The sequence below is a fragment of the Condylura cristata genome, unplaced genomic scaffold, assembly GCF_000260355.1.
Source record: "Condylura cristata isolate star-nosed mole 26May11 unplaced genomic scaffold, ConCri1.0 scaffold00001, whole genome shotgun sequence".
Taxonomy (NCBI): domain Eukaryota; kingdom Metazoa; phylum Chordata; class Mammalia; order Eulipotyphla; family Talpidae; genus Condylura; species Condylura cristata.
In genome coordinates, this window is record NW_004567102.1 from 85,179,293 (window position 1) to 85,204,035 (window position 24,743).

At 49.3% G+C, this 24,743-nt stretch overlaps 1 protein-coding gene across 4 annotated transcripts in view; it reads left to right on the forward strand.

Moving 5' to 3' along the window:
* Positions 1-24,743, forward strand: part of ARID1B (AT rich interactive domain 1B (SWI1-like)) — a 301,215-nt gene that overhangs the window by 43,954 nt on the left and 232,518 nt on the right. For 3 of the 4 annotated variants that reach the window (XM_012722087.1, XM_012722073.1, XM_012722079.1), the window contains exon 2: positions 14,279-14,428. The exons of the other annotated variant lie outside the window; for it this stretch is intronic. In XM_012722087.1, the coding sequence (XP_012577541.1) occupies positions 14,279-14,428 (150 nt within the window). The remainder of the gene's footprint in view (positions 1-14,278; positions 14,429-24,743) is intronic. 4 annotated transcript variants of the gene reach the window in all.

Consider the following 24,743-nt stretch of genomic DNA (forward strand, 5'->3'; position numbering starts at 1 on the left):
GGGATGTTTTGCTGAATATTAGTATAAACAATATATTCTGTGGCAAAGGATTAAACTCAGATTCCTTGGGATCCCTCCCCCACCTGCTCCCCACCATGGCCAGGGGTCAGGGCCCTCCAGATACAAACCACTCCCCCCCACCCCATCCCCCCACACTCATGGCCTTGAGTGCTAATCCTGTTTGTTGGGGGCCAGTTGGAAGATGCTGAAAAACGTTGAAAATGTCTTTTAGTTCAAGTGAGTCCTGTCCTGCCTTCCCGGCTTTCCCCCTCCACAGCTCAGCTCTTCTTTAAGTTCTTCCAATTCCCCCCACACCCTTTCCTGCTAATGGGAGAAAATGAGACTGTCTGTGGCCGGACAACCTGATGGACCCTGGAGACCCCGTGGCGGCAGGCGTCCCGTCTCCAGTCCAGGTTCGGCACTAACAGGGCAGAGCCCACCCGGGCGCCTCTGCAGAGGGTCCCGATGAGGGACAGTTGCAAGCACAGCACAGCACAGCAGGCTGCTGAAGGGTGTGGGCTGCAGGCCATGTGCTCAGCGGCCACGGGCAGGGAAGAAGCTTCTGGAACCAGCAAGTGAGCAGTCAGCAGCGCCCACGGTGTGTCCTTGTCTTATCACCGCGAAGTCCAGCACCACTGAGAACTCCCTGGCCCAGCCTCCCGTTGGCCACAGGCTGAGAGGGTCTTGGCACAGTCACCTCACACCTCGGAGTCCCTGGCACAGGCCGGTCAGCGGCTTTGTGTTTTGCTCAGCTCTGCTGCTTGGAGTGGGCAGTATGGGATGACCTCCTTGCCGAGGTTTCGTTTTGGGGGGGGATAATTAATTGTATGATTATTTATTGATGTTTAGAATGAGTAGGTCAGAATGTCTAATTTTAATGACTTATTGATATAAAAGGTGACATAGAAAACAGTGAAACATTTTACTTGCGATAATTCTATTTTAAGTAAACCCTCCTCTGCCTGTCCCACCTATCTTTCAATTAGATTTTAAAATGTCAACATTCTGCCTTTTTTCTTGACCATTTTTGGGGAAGTATTTATTACATATTCCAGTAGATAAGAAAAAACTTGGAGATTTTCGTTCTCAAGGGAAATGATTAAATTTTTTTAAAAGCATTTGCTTAGAAATATTTTTCTATGGAGGGCCCGCTCTCTGGCGCAGCAGATTGGAGCGCAACACTGTGAAGCTATCATAGCCACTGCAGCACGAGTTCTATCCCCGGCCAGGGCGTGACCCACAGGGCGCGGCAGACCTCTCCTGTCTCCCCACTGCTCCCCTCAGCAGTAGGTTTCAGTCAGTCTGCCTGTTCTGCTCCCCACTCTGACTCTGGTGAGTCATCTCACCACTGCCTGTACCCCAGTTCTATGTGTAGAAATAAATAAACCTTAAAAAAATAATAAAAAAAAGATTTATTTCTGCATACAGAATTGGGGTACAGGCCAGAGGTGTGGGCAGTGAGCAGATTCACTAGAGGGAGAGCTGGGAGCAGAGTAGGCTGACTGACGAAGTGCACTGCTGAGGGAGCAGCGGGGAGACAGGAGACAGGTCACCTCCGGGGCAGGCGGGGGTCGAGCTCGTGCTGAAGTGGCTTTAGCTTCTTAGTGCTATGCTTTAACCCGCTGCGCCACCAGGGAGGGCCCCAAAATTATTTTTATATGGCACGGGCATTGATACTTTATCCAGAACATCACTTCAAACTGCCCCCACCGCACAGTTTAATCTCTGCGAATGTAAACTGTTCCTCGGCACGGTGACTATCACGTGAGCCGGCCTTGTCTGCTCGCCGCTGACCTGACGACGCCCCTTCCCTTTGCCTTGGCTGAGTCACGTCGTGTTGGTAGAGTTTATATCCAAACACCTTCTAAACTTTAATGGCTCAACGGTTCAAGATGTAGTGTTGAAGCCAGAACATCGGAGCACACCCATCTGCTCCATCGTCCCTTGTCCCTTTCTTGTGCGGCGCCTTCCTGTCTCTGCTGCTTCTTCCCGTGTTCTTGGGCTCCCTGCCCCGGCCGTCTCTCCCCTGCTTCCCAGCACCTGCCTCCGCCCCTCCTCGCCCGCTATCAGCGGAGCTGGTGAGCCAGGGGCGGCGGGGTCAGAGAGGCGCCCCGAGAGAGGCTGCTTGGTGAGAGGTGCAGCTTCCCCGCCCGCTGCAGTCCGCTCTCGCCCCGAAGGGGAGGGCTGGAGCAGCCACCTGTCCCGGCGTGACTGCGCCCGCGAAGTGCACAGCGAGTGCCGGGCTCAGGTCCGGGGGGTGGGCTGTGTTTTCATGCTAAAGCTTGTTGTGACTTAAGGCTTGTTGACCCGAATCCGTGTGTGCAGTGGGTGTGCTGATGAGCACCTCTGCCTTGCTTCTCACCGGCGCCCCAGCAGGGACCCGGAATACAAGCCCCACGGGTGGGTGCCCAGCCCCGTGTGTGTCCACTTCTTGTAGCCCCCCCTTTGCTCGCGGGCTTCAGGGCCACTCGCTTCTTTGTGAGAGAGGCGGGCTGCGGGTCGAAGTGTCTTTGAGGCAGAGGTCTTGTGTGAACGCACTCCTCGGCCTTTGAGTTCATTCCGAAAGTCAAGGCCAAAAACTGAAGTGACCAGCGTGTTGATGTCGGGCCTCCACTCGGCTGCCGGCTGCCCCGTGGCGCCGTCCAGCTCCTTCCAACACCATCGTCCCTGCCTGGACTCTGGAGGCCACGAGGCGGCTTCCGAGGCAGTGGGTTCCCGGCGTGGGGCCCAGGAGCCGGCCTTGCGGACCTCCGTTGCGCTTGTTTCTCTTCATACATTTCTCCCCGTGTCCATCACTTAAAATTTGGGGGTGGTGGAGTAAATGCGTAAGCAGTGTCTCCTTTTAAAACTCTTCAGCATCTCTCCCTCTGTCTCTCAGGATCATGTTTTATCACTCTGTAGTTTTTGAAATTTCTGGTTTTGAGAGGCTTGGGGTTTTTTTTTTTGTTTTTTTTCACTCATAGTTGCGTCAACTGGGGCACCAAACTCATTTCTCTCCTCGCTTTTGGCAGGAGAGTAAAAGGATACAGAAAGGTCGAGGTGAGGCCGTCACCCTCAGCATGACCTCGAGCTGGCTGCCGACAGTGCAGTCACCTCTGCACCCCCACCCCAGCTCTCGATCAAGGGACACCTTGAAAGCCGTGAAAGCCGCATTTAGCAAGACACACTCACAGCAGCAGCACAGGGCACTCGTGAACGGGCACAGATGCCCGGGCAGCGGGGCCCCAGGGCGTGGCCTTCCGGACCTGTCCCGCCAGCCGGCCCCAGCCGCCTTGCCGCCCTCTCCGAGAACAGCCTCCCGTTGCACCTGCACCTGCACGGCACATGCTCCCTTGATGCAGCCGCCGCTGGCATTGCAGCCTCAGCAAAGGTTATCGCTTTAAAAACCTCTGAAATCCCCCTTTGGCACATCCATTCTGGCCGCTGGGTCTGTATAGGAAAGTGGTGAAGCTCTTGGCTCCTCTTCTTGTGCTTTATAAAAATAGAAGCCTCTGGCCAGAGGGCAGCTGGGCCCAGGCCCGCGCAGTTCTCATCAGTGGCTCTTGCAGGGCCTCTTCTGCCCTGCTCAGCGATTGGCACCCTCCCCGCGCGCCCACCCGTGGGCCAAGTGGGCAGCTTTTTAACGTATGAACATACTGGAGCCATTAATTTTAAAGCCTTCTTAGCAGACCTTGCTGTTGTTACACGTGTGTGAGGCTCTGTTGTGCTGGTTGTTGACCTTTTATTTAAGATTTATTTATTATGCATACAAGAACTGGGGTACAGGCCACAGGTATGGAGGTAGGAGGATTCACCACAGAGAGTGGGGAGCAGAAGAGGCAGGTTGACAGAAATCCACTGTAAGATAGGAGAGGTCTGCTGTGCCCTGTGGATCACCCCTTTGTCGGTGATTGAAGTGACTGCAGGTTGCCTCATAGTGCTGAGCTTTAACCCATTGTTCCACCAGGGAAGGCCGCTGGTTTTTGACTTTTGATTTTTGTTTTCATTATATGTATATGTATTTTAATGGAGACAACTGAAAAATGATATTCTCTCATTTAAAAGTACCTGTTGCAGTTTGAGCCACAGTATAACAGGGGGCTGGAAAACTCAGGTTGCTTTCCAGGTTGATGTATTCACTGCTCTGACTGTGGACACCACAGGCCTGTTTTCTTGGAGAGAGAGAGTGAGTCCCGGGGGCAGCACGCACACCTGGCTGTCCAAGCTCCTGCATTGGAAATAACTATGACTCCCTTTACTGTTAACATTTTCCTGCCTTTTATTCCTATATACATAAGGTATTTGCACACGCAGGTGAGTTTTCTTCCCTGTGATGGTCATGCAAAACATCTAGGTCACTTGTTTTGGGAACTGGTTCTCTTTTCTCCAGGACAAGGCAGTGAATTAGCCTTTGTCACACAGCTGTCTACAGTGTCAGTATGCTCTCTCTCTAGCTAAAATTCTAGAGGCAGCATTACTAGCCGCCATGTTCCACACACGTTAACTTCTGTTTTATCAAAAAACACATGGTTAACTTTTTTTTAACCGTTAACTTCTGTTTTATCAAAAAACACATGGTAGACTTTATAGCTCTGTCTAGCAAATACCCTCGATGGATCCTTGGGAAGAAAGTGTTCTAAAGTGCATAATGAGGGCACTTGAGCATAAAACTACAATTATACACTTGTGTGTTAATTTTGTGTACAGTAAGACTTTGGTTCAACACTGGTTGTAAATGAGAGGAAGCCTTCGACTGCCAGCGAACGTCTGTGCTTTATGAATACTTAAGCAAAATCTTGTCTGATTGTCTGACCTGGGGAGAAAGGGGAGCACGTCTATAGTTAGGCCGTAGAAGAGAACACAAAACACGTACCAGAGGTTTCCTTTTTAGCCTAACTGGACAAATGACCTTACCCTCTGATAGCCTGGTCTGCCCAGTGGTCCTTCTGTTCCACAGTAGAGACTACAGGGGCGAGAGCAGAGCAGCCAAGCCAGGGAAGTAACCACACCTGCAGGCTGGGGTAGAGAAGCCGACCAGAGCTCTCCAACCCAAACTTCAAGCCGCAGTCTTGAAGGTTGGAGGTAATTTTATAAAAACTGACATCACTTTATTAAATGGTTAATAATGTTCTAGAACTTGCTACCCTCCAGAGGTGTGTGGACTAGAAATATAAATTAATTTAGAAAGGGTATAAATAAATCCGTGGATAATAGAATGCTAATGATTATGAAAAAGGAAGTAAAGGCTGCTCAGGACACATCCCTCACCGTTAGGAATTGAGGTCATGAAGCATTACCATCTCGCTCTCCCAGCCACATAGAAGGTTCTCTCCGTGGAACATTGGTCTGACCCAGTATTTGCTAATGCTGTGATTTGCTAAATATAGTGTAGTGGGACTCAGAGTAAGCGGTGACATTTTGTTGGCAATTAATAATTGTGGGTCTTTTTTTCACTGTTATGCTTACAGTCTTGTATTGTGTGTCCTTGTGAAAGAAGTTTTTGAAACCAAACTTATAATGCAAAAAGACATTACTGATGACAGATGAGAATGTTTCAACTTAGCTTTACAAATTTATTTCTTATAGCAATTTATAAAAACCTGTCAACTAAAGATGAGGGTTAAGTGAACCCAGATATGTGGTTAGTTTTCAGTCTGTAAATGAAAACAAGCCAAAACCCAGCAGCACCTGTGGCCCGGAAGTTATCTGCGAGCCGCAAGGGCTTAGACCAGAATGGAAGTAGCTTCCCTGGCAACAGGAGCTGTGCCGTGGCCTGTTTGCGTGGCTGCTCATGGAGCCCGTCAGCAGTTGAGACTCCGCCCGGCCTGAGTGCGTGGCCACGTCCTCCGACCGCGGCTTGTCTTTCTTGCTGTTGTCCGAGGGGAGTGGGCAGAATTGGAGGGGCAGAGCGTGAGTGTCCCGCGCACACAGTCAGTCTCAGTGCACGTGCAGGCTCCTGCTCCGCAAGCCTGCAGCAGCAGTGTCGGGAAACTGCCATTTCCCGCCTCCTCCTCAGGCGAGCCCAAGGACGAGATTTATTTTCTTTTAAAAATGCAAAAGTGAAATAAAGCACCTAACTTCTTCTGACGTCTCCTTCGAGCTTAAGGGGCTGTGGATGGTGGAACATTCTCTGGATCTTGGCCTTGTAAACGTTATTAACTTCTAGCACATTACTTTTGACTGGACATGTTGACATAATAACATTTTCTCATGCAGTTGGTTCAAACACACATTGGCTTAGCATCTGAATTCCTTGCTGTGGGGAATTTTCAGTCTGTGTCTTATGCATGAAAAATAGCGTTTGGTCTTTCTGTGGAGTCGGAAGCCAGCAGAATTTGCCTCAGTAATGACTGAGATGTAACTGTTGTAAATGTATGATTTTTCCTTTGCCTTTTGCTTTCCCCTTTTATAGAATTTACCTAGAGGGACTCAAAGATGTGATGAAAAACAAACAAGTAGAAATTAAGAAGCTTTCTGCTGTTTAAGATAAATTGTTATAATTATATTTTCTGATAACTCTTAGAAAGACCACAATAAATAATCCAAACAAAATTTCATTTTATTCTATCTAGGTCGGTGAAAAACATTGAGCTAGTTTAAGAAATGATAGATAGCATTTTGGTTTATGTTCCTCTAAGCTATTAATTCTTTACTGATATACACACTCGGATTTTCATATTTAAAAATGGCATCACAGGTATTCTTTCGTTAACTGCTCACCCTGGGGTCCCACCTCAGTAATCCACAGAGAGAACTTTTTGTTACATACAGATTATCTATGGTGAAATTCATTGCTTTGGATGGGTCTGTATTTTAGTGAATCTCTCCTGCCCCCTTTTAAAAGTCATTTTTAAAAATGAGCTATTAACTCTCCTGCCCCCCTTTAAAAACACTTTAAAAAAAAAAAAGCTATTTAGGCTCTTTGCATATTTTTAAGCAGGAGTGCACCGGGTGTGGGAATTCAGTGAACTCCTTGCCATACTTATCTGTGCAAACTTGCTTCATAGTTTTCTGAAGATAAATTCCCAAAAGTAGAGGCGTTGCAGGCTGTCGTGCCTGCACGATGGACCCCGCTCTCTTGGAGACCTGTGTCCACAGCCTCATCGTGTCGCTCCCGTAAGCCGACTGCTGGGCAGCCTCCTGGGTGATGGAAAGGAATAGTCATCATTTAATGATCAGGTTAATTAATAGTGATAGTAAACATCTCTGGGCTTTAATAAAAGCAGGAATGGTTTCAAAGAATATGTTAGAGAGAAATGTGAGGTCAAGATTTAGATATGATACTTCTTTGTGTATTAAATGCATACATATTTTGCTCGTATTTTAAGTTGTAAAACGCTCACATCTTCAGTGCACAGTTTTATGAGTTTTGGCAAATATGTAAGTCCATGAAATCAACACTCAATTTAGATGCATTTTTCTAGGCAGTCCCCATTTCCACTGCTGTGATTTCTGGCAATACATTAGTTTTACCTGTTTTTTATTTTTAAAAGAACTTCCTGTAAACAGATTATACAGTGTGCTGAATGTGTATACATTTCATATTGTTTTTGAGGGAAGCAAAGTCTCCAAGCTATACTTAGAACAAAAGAACATGAACTAAGGGCCCTCCCTGGTGGCTCAGTGGGTTAAAGCACAGCACTGAGAATCTAAAGCCGCTTCCGCATGAGTTCGATTCCCACCTACCCTAGAGGTGACCACAGGGCGTGGCAGACCTCTCCTGACCCACCCGCTGCTCCCCTCAGCAGTGTACTTTGTCAGCCGGCCTGTTCTGCTCCCTACTCTGTCTCTGGTGAAACCTCTCATCACCCCTGAGCCTCTGGCCTGTACCCCAGTTCTGTATGCACAAAAAAAAAAAGGACATGAACTGAGATAAAAATTAGATCGTGTACAATCATTTGTCAGAAGGAGGAAGCTGGGCCCCTCACCCCTACCGTCTGCAGACTGGGCTCAGGACGGCGCACAGGCCCGCCTGGGGGCGCCGCAGCTGGAGATGGCCGGGAGAACACACAGGCAGCCGCCGTGGCCTGGGAATTGGCCTGACTTCTTGGATGTGAAACCCAGCACATAGGCAGTGAAAGGAAAGGTGGAAAAACCCCAAAACCTCTTGTGCATTCCAGGGCTCACTATCAAGAAGAGGCACCCACGGAACCGGAGAAAGTATGTGTATGCCTGAATCTGTAAGGGATTAATATCCGGGATATTCAAAATAACCCTACACATCACAACCAGCAGTCCAGCTTACAAATGGGTGGAGGTCTTGAATTCACTTTTCCGAGTGAGATACACAGCGACCTGCCGACCGAGGGGTGCTCAGCACCGCTGGCGGTTAGCCGGGAATGGCCCCCAGAACCGCAGGGGGCGGGACACCACTTGCGCTCCCCAGGAGGGCTTGCCCGGAGGCCAGCAGACAAAAAAGCAAGTACTGTCAAGATGTGGAGAAGCTGGCACTTCTGGACCTGCCAGAGGGATGGTAGGCGGGAGGGTCCTCAAAATAGTAAGCGTAACCCCACCGCTCGGCCCTGCGATTCCGGTGCTGGGGGTACACCCAGCGGCCTTGAAAACACAGACTTGGTATTTGCATGTTCACGAGAGCCAAAGCTGGAAACAAACAGTGTCCGCCCAGGGAAGACTAGGTACTGGGACAGGGTGTGTGCACAGAGGGTAAGTGTTCAGCCTTAAGGAGGAATAAAACCCCAATACATGCTTTCACGTGGGTGCACCTTAAAGGCAGATACAAAAGGAAAGTTGCTGTTCCATACACAGGGGGTACCTGGAAGAGTACCCCCACATTCATAGAGACAGGAATAGGATGGTGGTTCCCAGGGGCTGGGTGGGGCAGAGCCGGGCATAAACCGGGTTTTGGGATGTGAGACACCTTGTTCTGTAGGGCTCGGCCCGCTGACGCTGGTGTGCTGGAGGCCAGATAGGTGCGAATTCCTGAACTTAAAGCCTAGCAGTGTTCTTGTAAAGAATCCCGCAGACCCATGGAGGTCTGGTCTGTTTCATCTTTACAGTATGTTTTTCAAATTTCTTTTGACTAAAATTATTTCTGTGAGTTAACTTACGGGAATAACACCTGTGGCAGAGCCTGGGGGGAGTGCTGGCTTGACAGCCCGCAGGTGGGTGTGTGAGCTGTGGGGGGGGGGGCGCGGGGAAGTGTTGCCTCAGCACTGCCCGCTGGGGGAGGCCTGGAGAAGAGCCCTAGCCGTGGTCAGTCAGGCTTCTTTCCCAAGGCCCTGCCCTGGGGGCTTTGTTTCCTGACGTGGGAGTGGGCCCGTGTGCGCCCCTTCCCACTTTGGGGACGTGGACGAGGGTGGAGGTGGCATCCTTATTTTAGAATTTTCAATGGAAGTAGTTTGGGTAAACGGAACCACACTAAAACAGGTCTAGCTGCACCAAGACCCGTAGACCAACATTTTGCCACATTTACTTCACATCTTTCTTTCAAAGGGAAAAATAGACATAATGCGAAATCCCTACCCCACGCCCCGTCCCTTCTCCAGGGAGTATCCTGTATTTCTTTTTTTTGGAAGAGTTATTTGTGCACACAGAACTGGAGTATAAGCAGGAGGTGCAGGGGCGGTGAGAGGCTTCACCAGAGACAGCGTGGGGCGCAGGACAGGCAGATGGATGAAGCACACTGCTGAGGGGAGCAGCGGGCGGCCAGGAGTGGTCTGCCGGGCCAGGAGGGTCAGCTCCCAGCGGGGATCGAGCTCGCAGGGAAGCGGCTGAAGCCAGTTTGCAGTGCTGCGAGCTAACCCGCCACCCCACCCGGGAGGCCCCGAGTGCCCCGTATTTCTTTCTCTGCGAGTTTCGTGCGTTTCCCGGGCCTGCGCGCAAGCCGTGGTGCAGCGGCCTGGGCATGTCTGCTTTAGGTAGGTGCTGCGCGCCCGCCGCCCCGCGCTGCTGACTCAAGTGAGCGTTGCACGTTTGCAGCTGAGCGACTGTGCTAGGCTGGTCTTGTTTTTCCTCCCCTCTGCTATATAGAATTCCGTTGTGTGCCTGTCGCAAAATTGCGTTTCGCCACTCCCTCCGCGCATTCCCGTTCCCTGGGTGACCACTGCTGCGTGGACCACGCCCGCGGGACCCGGGCGGAGATCCCAGGACAGCGCGTCTTCCTGTCGCGGGGTGGCGGCTCCCGAAACCCGGCTTTGGAAGAAGAGAGGGAGAGGATAAAGCCTTGATCATTGATCATTTCTAACGCTCTGAAGTGTGGGCAAGGCTAAAGCGGAGAGGGGAAACGGGCCCGAGCTCTGCACGTTGAAGGGGACGGGGGCGCGGAGTGGGCGCTCACGGCCTCCACCCCAGTTTCCCAAGCGAAAGCTTCATGGCCGGGCCGCGCTTTTGCCTCCAATGTTGGACAACTGTCGTGTTTCTTTAAAAGTTGGGGTCATTTTTTTGTTGTGTGTGCTTAGCACAGGCAGACCCGCTTTATTTAGAAATGATGGAGTGGATTTTGTTTCTTTTATTTTTAAATAGCAAACAGAAAAAGCTCTGATCCTAGGCGCTTTGCGGGTATTTTACGCACAGCGTCTGGGGTCGGGCCCTGGCTGGGTGGTGCATTCCCGGGGTGGGTGCGGCGGTCATTGGTGGTGCCAGCCATGGGTCAGTGACCTGGGTTCTGCGCTCCGTTGCTGTTTTATGGTGTGTTCCCTCATCAGTTTAAAAGAAATAAGTAAGAAGGAGAAAGAAAAATGTCGGGTGGTTTCACTTCTAGGAAGAATATAGAGAAACAAATAAGGCATCAGGGGGAAAATTCTACCAAAGCAAAGCAAAACAAAACAAAAATAAAAAGACAACAATGACCTTAGACATTGTGCAGGGCGGGGGAGGGAGCGGGAGCGACCCAGGGCAGGCAGAGCATAGGGAGCTGTGGTGACAGGGCGCAGGTGAGCAGGTGGTGGGCCGCACCTGAGCAAAGGAAGCGAGCATTGCTTAAAATGAACAATGATGTAAAAGACACGCAAGTCAAACATGATATGAAAGTCTGTGTCCTAGTAGCTGGGCGTTGTACTGGACAACATCCACAGGGCAGGGCGTGTGCTGACCGGCAGGCGCTGCGGCCCTGCGCTGAGGGCTGTCAGCCGGCGCACGGAGTCGGGGTGAGGGAGCCCCTTCTCGGTGAGCCCCCCCCCCCAACAGGGTGGGCGGAGGGAGTGGTGCGCCCAGGTAGGGCTGGCCAGTGGGCTGCACAGGGGGCATCTGAGCTGGGATCGTCCACTCTCAGCACTCGGCTCCTGGGTCTCAGTGACTCCTGGCTAAATGTCACTTGCAGCCAACACTCTGGGAATCTCATTTGCCCTCGGTGTGGCAGAGAACTGACAGATAAACAAACAGAAAGGGGTGCGGCAGCCAAGGCCGACTGCACAAAACCCGAGGCAGTGAAGCGCCTGCACTTCCCTCAGGCACGAGCCCCTTGGCCCTTCGCCATTTTACCCAGGCTTGGGCTTCTCAGCCCTCTGAGACACCCTGGGGGTCAAGGTCAGGGTGACCAGCACGGCCGGGGGCCAGTGGCAGGAGGTGGCGGTGCCAGTGTCCACACTGGCGGGGCAGGCGCCCTGGTGTCCAGGGCCTGGCGGCTCTGCCTGCCGATTGCCCCCTTGGTTGAAGATGCCAGGAAAGCAGGTAGGACCTTTGAGAGCCTTGCATCTCCCTGATTAAAACAAAACAGCGTTTGGCAGTTCAAGAATGAGAGTTCGGTTCCAGGCAACTGAGATATTACCTTTACGACGTTTAAATATTTTAAAGATAAGCTTGTAAACAACAAGGAAATAATATATTTTTTAAAAGATTTATTTATTTGTGCATACAGACTGGGGTGCAGGCCAGAGGCTCAGGGGCGGTGAGAGGCTTCACCAGAGACAGAGCAGGGAACAGAACAGGCAGATCGACGAAAGTACACTGCTGAGGGGAGCAGCGGGCGGGCCAGGAGAGGTCTACTTTGCCGTGTGGGTCACCTCCGGGGCAGGCGGGGATCGAACTCATGCGGAAGCGGCTTTAGATTCTCAGTGCTGTGCTTTAACCCGCTGCGCCACCAGGGAGGGCCAGGAAATAATATTTTAAAGGTAGCAGTGCAACTTGTAGTTGCGTAAATAATGTTAGAATTCGAGGTCGCATCATTGCATTTCTGGCCGCCACGCTAGTATGAGTCAGTAGAGAAAGTAGCTCCATTTTACAGATGGGCTGCCAGTGACCTTCAGCCATTGCTGCAATATCCGGGCCGCCCGGCAGGAGGGGCTGGGGTTTCTGGGCCCCAAGTGAAGGTCAGCGCCAGGCTCGCCGGGGCCGTGTCTGGTTGGCCCTTGCAGAGTGCGTGACTTAGGCCGTGCGTCTCGGAGGAGAGCAGAGACTTTGTAATTGTGCAAGACAGCAGCGAGAACTCCCAGGTGGGCGTTTCTGGTGGCTTCCCCCCTGACGCTGGCCTCGGCCTGCAGGCTGTTGCCCCGGCTGTGGGGAAGATCTGCTCCCAAACCCACCACCCGACCTGTGTCCCAGTCTTCTTCCCCTGTGCCCTGCCCTGCACCCAGACTTTGCAAACTGGAATAGACAGGAAAGAAGCCAGCCCCTTCCTGGCTGCTCTGATGATGTTCGAGGCCTCGATCTACCCGGTGATTGTCTCTCCCAGAAGTCAGAGCCCCTTCCTCGGCAGCCCCCACCTGTGGATCCACAGTGGCAGCCTGAACGGTGCAGTTGGTAGGGGAGCTGCTGGCTGTGTTGACTGAGTTTTACAGTCACTTTAACACTGGCAAAAGTGTTATGCTAGCTGCTTCAGCTAAACTGCAAAGATGCTCGTGTGAAATACAGTATTAGATATCAAACCAGACATATGGGTGCTGAATGGGAGGGCGTGTGTGGTGGCGAATGGTATTCTAGCATGTGCACTTGTATTTTATGGAAATTCTTTGGCTGGGCTTATGGCAGGGACATACATTCATTATGAGATCTCAGACTGTAAAGTAAATACAAGCAAAGCGCTCCACGTGCTGCTCGTCTGCAGCACCGGCCTTTCTGCTCGCCACTCGCGGGCTGCGCGGTGGGAGGCGGTGGCCAGCTGAGGGTGGGTGGTCATTGCTGCCGGCTCCTGTGGGCTGCTGTTTTCTAGTGGGAAATGCTTGGGGCTGGATCAAAGGAATATGAGCTCCAGCATTTTGCGTTGTCCCCTCTTGGTCATTGTGCTGAGTTTCTGAGCTGGTGGTCTCGGAGCCTCAGTAATAGCTCCTCCCCTCCTGTCCCCGCCCTCAGCACCGCCTGGTGCCTTTGGCTTTTATGTCTTATGTGAAGCGATCGCCAGACCCTTGAGTGTGTGAGCTAACCCGAGCTCTTAGCATTCCCACGCAGGCCATATTGTGGGATTCAGAGCGGCTCCTGGGGTGCTATTTTTTTTTTTTTCCTGTTCTGTAGTTTGTTTTTCTGCTTTCTTTCCCAATTAAAAAAAAAAGTCAATTTCTCATTGAAAACAATATGAACACTAAGAATTTCATCAGTGTATCTTTATGGCATGTGGAAAGGACTTTTCCCTTTGAATGGGATGCAAGGGTTTTTAGGCTCATGTAATTAGAGATGGAGACGACTGATTCAGGTCTTTCTGCCTATCTGTCTCTCAGCCTTTGCAGTACAATGCACTGTGCTTTATATCATCACCCCTTTTATCAAGTCGGAAAGTCCTGTCTTTGTATTAGATATGAATATCTTTCTTTGAAGAAGTCATATTGATAGTTTTATTGTTACAGATAGTCTTGCTATCTAAAGCAATGTCATTCCTTGTTCGCGATAATAAATGGAATTGCTATGGTAACTGGCATGGTACTGTTCTGACCTTAGCTGAAATGAATATTCTCGTACCCTCGCACTTTCCCCAAGCCCTGAGTGCAGACCGCAAGTACGTACAGATACTAGCAAGCACACGCATTCTGCTGGTGATCATATCCATCTTGAGTGTTGCACAAGAATAAAATAATATTTGTATTATTACATAATGCTTCTTTGGTTTTCTCAGCAGAGAATATATTTTAATGTCCGTATTAGGAGCTTCTCCCCTTCACTAGATTTTTATGAAGTCATCAATATTTGATATCTGATGAAACATTTTTATAATCAAAGTCAAATTATCTTTTGACTTCCTTGACATGTGAACCGCGGGCAGAATGTCAATTTATTTAATGGAAAGAATATTAAGAATACTGAATTCCGTTGCATAGCAAAGAAGCCACTTCATGTTGCTGAATTGCAGCCATCTTCGCTTTCATTGAATTGCACATTTTGACTTTCTCGATCACTTTGCTTGACTTCTTGACAGATGCCAGCTCAGTACGGACAGCAAGGTGTGAGTGGGTACTGCCAGCAGGGCCAGCAGCCCTATTACAACCAGCAGCCGCAGCCTCCGCACCTCCCTCCGCAGGCCCAGTACCTGCCCTCCCAGCCCCCGCAGAGGTACCAGCCGCAGCAGGTGAGCCCAGCGCCTTCCGGCCTGTTCTGTCCTCCAGGGCCTCGGCCACGGCCAGGTCTGGCTCCGAGACATTTGCCTATCCAACTGGAAAAGCCGTTCTCAAAAAATGGAGTCATGAGAAAATGAGAGTTCTAACCTAGCCAGAGCTGTGTGTTTCTGGGCGGGTGCTTACGATTGAAGGGTGGGGAGAAGGAGTGGCTCAGAGGCTTCTTCCTTGACTGGTTAGTGACAGCAGAAGGTGTCAGTCATTTCGTGTTGTCATTTGGGTTCTCAGTCTTCCAAGAAAGTGCTCTGTCATTCTGCTGAGGCTTATTCAGAAAGAGGATTTTATTGATCATTGAATCTTGCTCATTGGCACATACATGGTATTTTTATCTTGAGCTTTTTTTGGGTTTGTTTCTGTATAATGGTAAGTGCTAACCGTATCAAAACATTTGTTGCCTTTGGCAGGGTTGTTCTTTTTAAAGTAGCTTATAAACAGATAATCGCTTCAATTATAATATATTAAAATACTACAGGGGATCATGTACTTTCATTATAACAAGCAGTTTCTAGTTTAAATCAGCCACATTAAATATGCTTTCAGGTCACTGGGCCATATATATATATATATATATATATATGTATATGTATGTATGTATGTATATGTATATTTGCAGGAAAGCATATATATGCATATTTGCAGGAAAGCAGTGCACGCCTCTGCATTTGACGAAATGGCCCCTCTTCATTTTGTTTTGGAGTCGTCACTGAGTGCCGTTAAGGGCCTCGTGGGCCAGGGGCGCCAGGGTGAATCAGCAGCCGTCCTCAGAACATGTGACTTTCTATTTTGTATGTTCTTCTCTTTTGCTCTTGTGGGGCGGGGTGGTGAGGAAAGGGAAGGAATGTGACATTAACGGTGTCGTTTCGGGTGCTTCTTACATGTCCTTTTTTCCCCCTACGTAAAATAGACCAGTATATTAAACTTGGTCAGTGCAGTGGACTTCTTCAGTATTCTCTTGGGTTTGTTGGATCCTTTCCCCATGTGACTTTTACTTAAGAGTTCTAAAGAGAGTTGATGACTGTAAAGAAAACATGTTAAAACATGCACCAGGGGTTGAAGAGCCTAAAGAATCTTGGGGTTTTTGTGTTGTTTTTTTGCATATATGTTTTCAAAATTCTGGTATTATGTAAAGGTATATACAGAGTTAGGAATGCACATTATTACAATGACTTGGTTTAATCTTTTGTTGAATTGTGGGGAAAATTGAGAGACTTTTACATCCGAGGTCCTTTTTTTTTAAGTCCCTAGTTGTTCCCACCCAAACACTTGGTGGTGAAACACATCAGATGATGGTGCCTATTTGGGCAGGGGCGGGGACGGGTCACCTGGCCATCCCGGTGTATCAGCCCTGGCCACAGACGGCTCATCTTGCGGGCCTGTTTCTTAAACTGGAACGTAGGAAGCGAGAGATTGGACAAAACTTTCTGCTCCACCTGCTTCCACCCTCTCCTGTCTTGAAGCCTTAGTGAGTGTCCCTCTAGTCTCCCACCCACCGCCTCCCTCCCACAGCAGAGGAGTCCTGCTTCCTTCAGCCGCACCTCCCAGGGCGAATTTGCCGACACCCCTTTCACGCAGCTCCCTGCTCTGGTGCCAGCCCCGAGCATCGCTCGCTGTCTCGTGCTGAGGTGCTTGTAAGCAGAGACAGCCTCTGAGTTCTTGACATAGAAAGCTATAGGCTTGTCAAAGACTTTCAAAACCTTATTGGCCTCCTCTGTACACATGGGATGTCATGTCATCCACGTTTTACAAGGACTCAATGAGAGATCGCATTACTCATTTTACTTTTGTGTGCTAAGAGGAATCTCTGATTGCAAAACCAACTTGACTCAGGTTCTCAGTCCTGTCCTTTCCTTCAGGACCAAGGCAGGGTTTGCTTCCTTCATGAAGCCACGATCTCTGGTGGCTTCTCCGCATGGCAGTGAGTTACTTCATATCCTTCGCATTGAAATTCATTTTCAATATTTAAATCATTCTCCATGTAAAATCTCATTTTAATGAATACTGTTTTAAAATGCATTACGTGTATGGTACATCTTGATTGATACTGCTATTTTATTTATTTGAATGCAATGAATTACATGTGAGGAAATACATAGTAGTTATCATTTTTGTATACTCTGAGGAAAGCAAATGTTGCTCAAAGTCTGTTGTTAGTTTTTTGTTTTCATCCTTGTATTTTCTGTTCCATTAAATCTGCCATGGGACAGAGAGGACACTGGCATGAGATTCTCAGGGGATGTCATCCTGGGGTCTGCTTGGAGAGGATGATTTCAGTTTTTAAGGAGTCAGATGTTCAGGTAGATTTAGAAGGTTTGTTCAGGAGTGAGATCTAGCATTTTAGGTAGAGCTACCACCTCCAAAAGTAAAATAACACACCAAGTCTGTTCCCAAACCAAGTAAAAGTGACAGAATATTTTCAGAATCAAGCCGAGTTGAATAAGAATTTGTAATCCTGAATTTACATATATTTAAAAGCCAGAGAAACATAGCTAAATTTAACTTAATCAGCTGGAACCTAACCGTCAAAACATTGCTTCCTGCAGACTTTTCTCTTGTCTCCAAACACAGCATCATCACCCATTGATTTCATTGCAGGGAATCAATCAGCAAGTGATGCTGCGTCTCTTCTTTATGTGATTGATACTCGGGGCAATTTTAGGGTTCCATTAAGATGCTTCCCTTCGGCTTTCACATTTTTAATGTGTAATGTCCTGGGTAATCAATACAGTTACGTGTTTCAAAGACTTGCAAGTTCAAGGAAGTGGACCTAGAGACCGCCCTCCTGCCTGGTTTGCCAGGCCTGCCCTCCCTCTGCCAGGTGGCTGCTCGGAGTGTCGTGCACGGTGTGCTGGAGCTGCAGAGAGGCAGCTTAGCAGAGTACTCTCCACCCTGCGTCACATAGACGGTGGCACGCTTCGGGCTGTGCACACCTGCTGTCCTCTGGACCCGCCTCCCCCGCCATCAAGCCATCTTTCCACAGAGCAGCACTTCACTGGCATGGCTTCCTCCATGACATGGACATACCATAGCGTGTTTCACCAAAGCTGTTCTGATAGACATTTGGATCATTTTTAGTCACCAGCCGTTCAAGCCACACTGCCCTGACCAGCTCTGCGAGTGTGTCGTCGCGTGACGTGTGCTGCGCCTGCAGGGCGAATCCCTGGACAGGCAGTGTGTGTGACCAGACAGGCGCACTTGTGCTTGGGGAGAATTTTGCCAGGCTGTCCCCGGGCCACGTAGCGCTAAGCTCCCACCGTCTGAGTGTCAGGACGCGTCTCCCTGTGTGTGTCGGGCAGGCGATTTGCCACCTCATTCCTCTTGGTGTCAGTATGTGTCTGCAGGTTTCTTTTGTGCCCTGGGCTTTTCATCCTATGTCTCTACCTTGAGTTTTTGTACTTGGTTGTTGTTGGTGTTTTAAAGAGAGATTCACGAAGTCTCAGCCTCTGTGGTTCGAGTTACTGTCCCTCCCACTTGCCGCTTGCCTTTGGGCATTCATTCTGTTTTTTATTGTGTGTGTGTTTGAGGGAAATGTCTTTGAACCCGCAGAGAACTGTGTGATCCTTGATTTTTCTGATTTTTGACTTTTTATCCTGTTCTCTTGTGAATATAGGGATATTCAAGGTATCACCTCTTATTCTTTAGGTTTTTGGCTTTATCCATTCTTATATATTCAGATTTTATCCGTTTCTAACAAGATTCAATTTATTAACTTACAGTTGATAGTTATCTTTATTACTTTAATTTTAAACCATCCACCATGAAGGCATCGGCGTTTATGTTTTTCCGGCCCTCCCCGGTGGTGCAGCGGGTTGGAGCGCTGCACTGTGAAGCTGAGCCAAGCTGTGGCCTCTTCCGTGTGAGTTCAGTCCCCGCCCTGGAGGTGACCCACATGGTGCGGCAGACCTGCGTAGTCAAATTCTCTTCAGACTATATCTTGCTTTCTGTTTTACTAATGCTTATTTTAATGTCCCCTCTCCCCCATTAAGTGAACGCTTTACTTATTTGAAACACTTTTCTCAGATAAAACCAAATACAAGACTACAAATTTTCCTTTTAAATTCTGCTTTGGCTGAATCTGAAATTTTGATCCGCTTTATTTTTGTTCTTTTCTAGTTCTAAGGATGTTCTTATTTCTCTTCCTTCTTTGAAGTCAGCTTCGTTGAGCTTGTGTTCTGTGCCCTGGGGAGGGTCGGGATATACTTCTGCCAGTTTTCCGTGGGTGCTAGTTATCTGAAACTGTGTTTTGTGCTTTATTCTGTAAAGGTTTATTACAAGTTTCTTCATAGGCCGACAGAGCGCTTTGCACCGTGGTGGTTCCTGTGTCTCCGGAGCAGACCTGAGCCAGGGCCTCTCCTGCCTCTGCAGTTCCTGAGCTTCCCACAGAATTCAAACAGGGTTAAGACACAGATTTCCTTCTTAAGTCTCTTTATCTGGAATAGTTCTCTTCCCTTCCCATCTCTGCCTTTGTCATGTCAAAACCCCGGAGTCAGCTGGCCTGTGAAATGGCTTTGTGTGATGTTTCTCTTGATGTGGCTTCACGTGCTCATCCGGCCTTTATAGCCTGTAATTGCACATCAGATCCAAAGGCTTGACAGTAAACATTTTTGTTGGTGGTGCTTGTAAATCACGTCCCTGGAGTCTGGGGCCCCGCTCCTGCTCACAGCCCGCAGCGGTCTCTCCCCCTTCCCGCCACCCGCAGCTGTCTTGCCGTGGAAGCTGCTGGCTCCCTGGTGGAGCCTGACCTTCCTGCCACTTCCCGCGCGCACAGCTGGGAACAGTGAGCAGGCTGGTGGCTGTGGCCACTCGTCCTGGGGTGGTTTTTGCACATGGTTACTGACTGAGGGCGCTTCACTGCCTCACAGGTGATGCAGCTGGTGTTTCAGCAGGTGGAACACTCGGCCTCTTTGTCCCACGTGGTGATGTTAAGATTGATCAGTGGCTTCAAGTGGTGATGGCCTCCGGGACCACTTTAAATGGAAGTCTCTCTTCTTGAGGTTTTGCAGACCACACCACTAAGTGTTAATTTTGACCAGAAACCCTGGTGATGGTTGGCCTGTGGCTGCCAGTTCTCAGAGGGGCTATTTTTAAACTTCGCTTGCCTGCTCCGAGGATCAAGTTCAAGACAGGTGCTTCTCTTTTCTCTGAGTGGACTTTCCTGTGCTTGGATGATACCTCCTCTTTAGTTCCTCGTTTATTGGAGAGATCCGATCCCTTGGGCAGGCCCTGTACCTTTCTGTGTCCGTGCCCCCTGTGTTCTGTGAGGTGGTCATGCCGATCAGACCTGAAGGTCTGGAACAGAAGGCAGCTTCTCTCACCCTCTGATCAGGCATGCTCTTGGCTTGCTTTCTCTGCTCCCACACGCACATGTGGCCAGTCGGTGAGCCTTTAAAAGGCTTGCTCTCCGGATTTTAGGTATTTCCAAACAGTGGAACTTAGAGTATCCAGCCTGCCATATGGCTAGCATGGGACTCTGTTTTCTTGGATAGCCTGTGTACAGTTAAAGTTGAACAAACATGTAACAGACAATTTAGGATGTAACAGGTAATAACACTCCCAATTTATAGTGAAGCTTTTCTAGTGCCTTCATTCTTTTGCAATAAAATTCATAGAAACTGTTATTTCCGTGAAATTGCAAGCAAGAATAATGCACGGTTGCTTTGGAAAAATGGAAAGGCAGTAGCCGATAGCGGGAAGTTGTATATTTGATGCTCAGGCAGTGACGTGAGAGGCCTGTGGGTAGGTGCTGGCGTTAAATGTGGGGCAGCAACTGTACCCGCCGAGGTGGGGCGGAGGGCGGGGTCCGCCTGGAGAGAGCCTCCAGCGGGTCTGCCGTGCTGTGTCGCCTTCTAAGATGGCGAGAGTTCAGACAAAGCGTGAGGGCCCCTGCACACTGGCTCATCTCATCCAGCCACCAGCGAGTCCAAGAACACTTCATTCTCACGTGCACAGTGGAGCTAGTTGGGTTCTAGGCGGAACACCTGCTTCGTGTTGTTTGTTTTGAGTCTGACTGAACGAGGGGACTTTGTAAAGCTTTGAAAAGGCCTGGACACAATGGGATTAGCTGCTAGCTCAGTTTCTGTGCCCCGTGGGCCATCCATGGCCCTCCAAACCCACCACTCTGTGCTGTTTCCTGGTTCCTGTGGCGACCACGTTTGCCACTTCATATTCACATGTCTCCTTTTATTATTTTGAAATTAAGTCCACACATGACGTGCACGGGCTGTGCACTATGCCATCTACCAGCTGAATGCCATGAATGTCAGACAGTAGTCTTCAGTAAAAACTGTGTTCTGAGGAAGTGCTCAGGCGAGCTCTTTGGGTGCGAGAACTGTGCGCCCCACTGGTACAAATGGAAGCCTTCACACCTGCTTCCCCAGTGCCCTGAACCTTGAGGTGCGTTTGATCTGGGGGATTATTCACCACACAGCAGCAGTCACAAACAATAAAAATACAGAGCAACATTTTTATGACACGTTCATAGATTTGTGTAACAGAAATAGCTACCCCCAAGGTGTGGAATTATCTTAAATGTGTAAACAACTGTGCACACATCCTTGAAACTGGTAAGATGTTACCTGTGCGATCAAAGGCCCCTTTTCTTTTGCCTTATCTATATCTTCTAAATTACAAACATGCAGCGTGTGTGAGAGTTTTAGGCTGTTGTGTAAAGGGTGATGCATGAATTAATTAGAATGCATAAGAAATTGCTATTTCCAGCAGTTAGTTGCTCTGGATGTGACACTTTGCCTTCCCACCCAGTGAAGCAGCCTACTGAGCTCTTGCTTCCAAATTTCACACTCCTGGAGTCACTGTCCTCCTTACCTGGTGAAAATTTCTGATCTGTTATGGGGAAGGAGGAGGGAAGACGCTCAGAGCGCTTTAAATCCTTGACCACTTAGTGACCTCACCTGGCTTCCTGGCTTTGTGCGTCACCCAGAGGCCCGTGACTTCAGGTGTTTCCGCGCCCGGGCAGCTCTGTCTGCGCAGCTCCCCTTCAGCCCCGCTAGGTGGGGCATCATTACAGACTCACCCGACTCCTTGTGGCCCGCGCAGCACACCTGACCTCTGGCCCACTCCACAGACTTCTGCACCGTGCTCAGAATGCTGAGTTCTCCCCTGACTTGTTCACTCACCCCTTCCTACCTCAGATTCTGCTCAGAATCGGACTACGTCTCGCTCACTCTGTTGCCACGACCTTGAGCCCAGATGCCGAGGTGCCTCCCTGACCTGCTCCAGTGCCGTCAGCTGCTGCCAGCTGGCGCCCCAGATGCTCCACGCTGGCTGCGGTGCCCTTTGGCTGGTCCCGCCCCCTCGTCCACGCCGGCCTCCCAGAGGACAGTTCTCATCTCAGGGCATTTGTCGCCATTGCGCCCTTTCCCTGGAGGCCACACGTGCACCCCAGTTTGTGTGAGGTCTCTGCCCAGAGGGAGCCTCCCAGGCAGGCCGTCCCGTGCTGCGGAGCGGGCCGTGCCGGCACGGAGCAGGAAAGCAGAGTGCGCTTAGTGCCATGTAGTGCCAGAGTGCGCTTAGTGCCACGCGTCTCTTTTACTCGCTAGTTCACGTAAGTAACAGTGCTGAAGAAGATACACCTTTGCTGCCAGTCATGTACCATTTGTCATTGTTCAGACATTGAGGCCAGGGCCTCGCTGGCTGACCCCCCGCGGTCGGTGTGCATGGCCGCGAGCCGGCACACTCCTCCTGCCCACACCTCCGGGGGCCCCTGGGGGGGTGGATGGGCACCTTTGAAAACCTGGTGTTTTGCCACATGCCTCCCTAGAAAAATAGCAAACGGTTCTCCGGATCAGCTAGCTCCCATTCGTCATACTTATTTGCCAGTGGTTGTTCGTTTCTCCTGTTTCTACTTAGCACCCTGTGTGGTTTCACTGTGCTCCAGCAATGGTAAAGACCTCACAGAATTCTGAACTGGATGGAGAATCTTCCCAGATTGAATAGATAACACAGCTTTCCTCAGGAAGAAGTGCACGGTTGAGCATTTACAGCTTTTTGATGTACTGTTGACTCAGAGGCTCCTTAAATAGTACAGGTCCTTTCTGTTTCCTTTCGTCCCCGTGGTTTCTCTTCTGCTCACTTCCGGGGCAGAAGTGGCCTGTGAGACCAGGGCTGCCTGACCGTCCAGCAGTGGGAAAAGGGGTCGCCCCTCCCCATAGCCCTTCTGTCCGTTCTCCAAACAGCACTTACAGAAAAGCTTGACAGTAAACGAAAATGATAAAAACAAAAAGCAATAAAGTATTAGCTTGCAAGTTTTCTTTTTACAGAATAGCTATTCACGTTGCCTTCATTTTGAAATGCTTGGCATCCTGGCTTCTTCCAGCTACTTTATGCAAGATTTTAATATTTGTACCATGGGCACGATCTCCTTTAATGCCGTAGCTCCTAACTTTTTAGTTTCCGTTCAGGTTTCCACTAAGCGTCCATCTCATCATCTTTGGGCTGCCAAGCATTACCTGCAGGACTGGTTCCTGGTTCCCTGCTCCCTCTGGCAAAGCCATCACCACCCCTCTGTGCCCGCAGACTCAGTTTTCCTCCTTCCTCTCCTGGTTCCTCTTCACATCACCCCTGTGAGATGCAATGCCAGAGACCCTGTTTTCTCTCATGCACACATTTCTCCAGGACCTTCTACCAACTGCCTCCTGATGACGGCAGCTGTTCGATGTGGAGGGCAGCCCCAAGAATCACGGAGCCGCGGGGAGCCGCCCAGTGTGGGCTGCAGGCCTGCGGCTGCCCGCTCCTGCCGCCTTCTATGGGGCTCAAGGCTGCCCCAGGAGGGGGTAGCTGAGGCCTCCACAACCCCCTCTCGTCTCCTGGCTTTAACGTCTTCTTGTAATCACTAGAAATAAATGCCTTTCCTTGAAGAGGATTGTAGGAAGTAACTCCATTTAAGTTAGTCCCATTTAAGTTAGTTTATTTAAAGTATGGATATTGTAAAAGTCTTTATTTGTAAGCAGTGAGAGTTTCAAATGTCGCTGTCTTAGGTATAGTTTTTCTGTCATCTGATGGGATTCATTGTCTTGGATCCTTGAGAGAACACACGGGCTATTCTCAATTATACTTCTGAAAGTGTAACTTTTATCCTTTTATTCATCTTCCTTAACCTAGGGTTATTGGAGAAGTTGCAGGAGCATGAGCAAATAGGAAAAGAAAACACAAGGCTTTCATTCCCCCAGCCCCTTACGAATGTTTCCTGAGCTAAGACAATGGAGACAGTGAGACACTGTCTGCCCTGGCGGCTCAGTGGGGTGTGGCTGGGCGGCCTAAGTGGACTGGAGAAGCGAACTGGGAGCTGTGATTGGGCGCTGTCAAGGGCCTCTCGGGAGGTCTTGGAGCTTGAGTAAGAGCTTGGTGGAGAACAGCACAAACGGCCTTGGTCAGGGCCAGGATTCTGGTAGGAGAGTAGAGGCTGAATGCCCAGGCCTGAGGACATGGACTAGATTCAGGTGGATTAGTCGAGGCCACTTAGAAGGAATCTGCCATTTTTTTTTTCTCATTATTGAAAATAAAATCAAAGGTTACTGTTCAGTAATTTCTTATAACAGGAACTCCTACTAGTCTGGCAGATCTTCCGTAACAGTGACTCACTCCTAGCTGAGCTGAGTGGAAATCTAAGTCTACTTATAAATGTGTAGTAGGCACAAGTATTTATGTTTCTTAAAATACTGCTTATATAGATAGCTTACTGGTCAGCATTTTTTAAAAGGAGATACAATAAGCGGCAAGCATCTGGTAAGTGGGCATCATTCAGAAAAGAAGAGGCTAGAATTGGAACATGAGGGTAAAAAACTTCAGAATCAGTCACTTACTAAAACAAGCCGCCGAAGAGGCTCGGAAGCACACTACACGTTTTGGTGGAGATCCATTGCGGTGTAAACATTCCCTTATTCTTACTTACTGCTTGTTTATTCTAATTCATTTCTCTTATGTATATGACACAGAGTTGATTTATAAGCCACTTCTTATTTTGCAGCTCTGGGAGAAAGTTAATCATGAAATGCCTTTGTGAAGCAGTGCAGTGATCTCCTCATTTGTCCTGTAAGATTCAGTTCTCAGTTGGTCCTATAAGTTGTTGGAACAAAACCACGGCTATTTACAGGTCATCACCTGTCATGCTTAGCATTCAGATATTGACACAGGCATCTATTAATTAACTTGGCAATGAAACTGTTGGAGTGTAGGCTGATGAAAAATTGTTGCTTGTTTTACAGATCATGAGTGAGTCTCCCGTTTGCTGTCCTGCTCTGTTCATGGCTGTCTTAA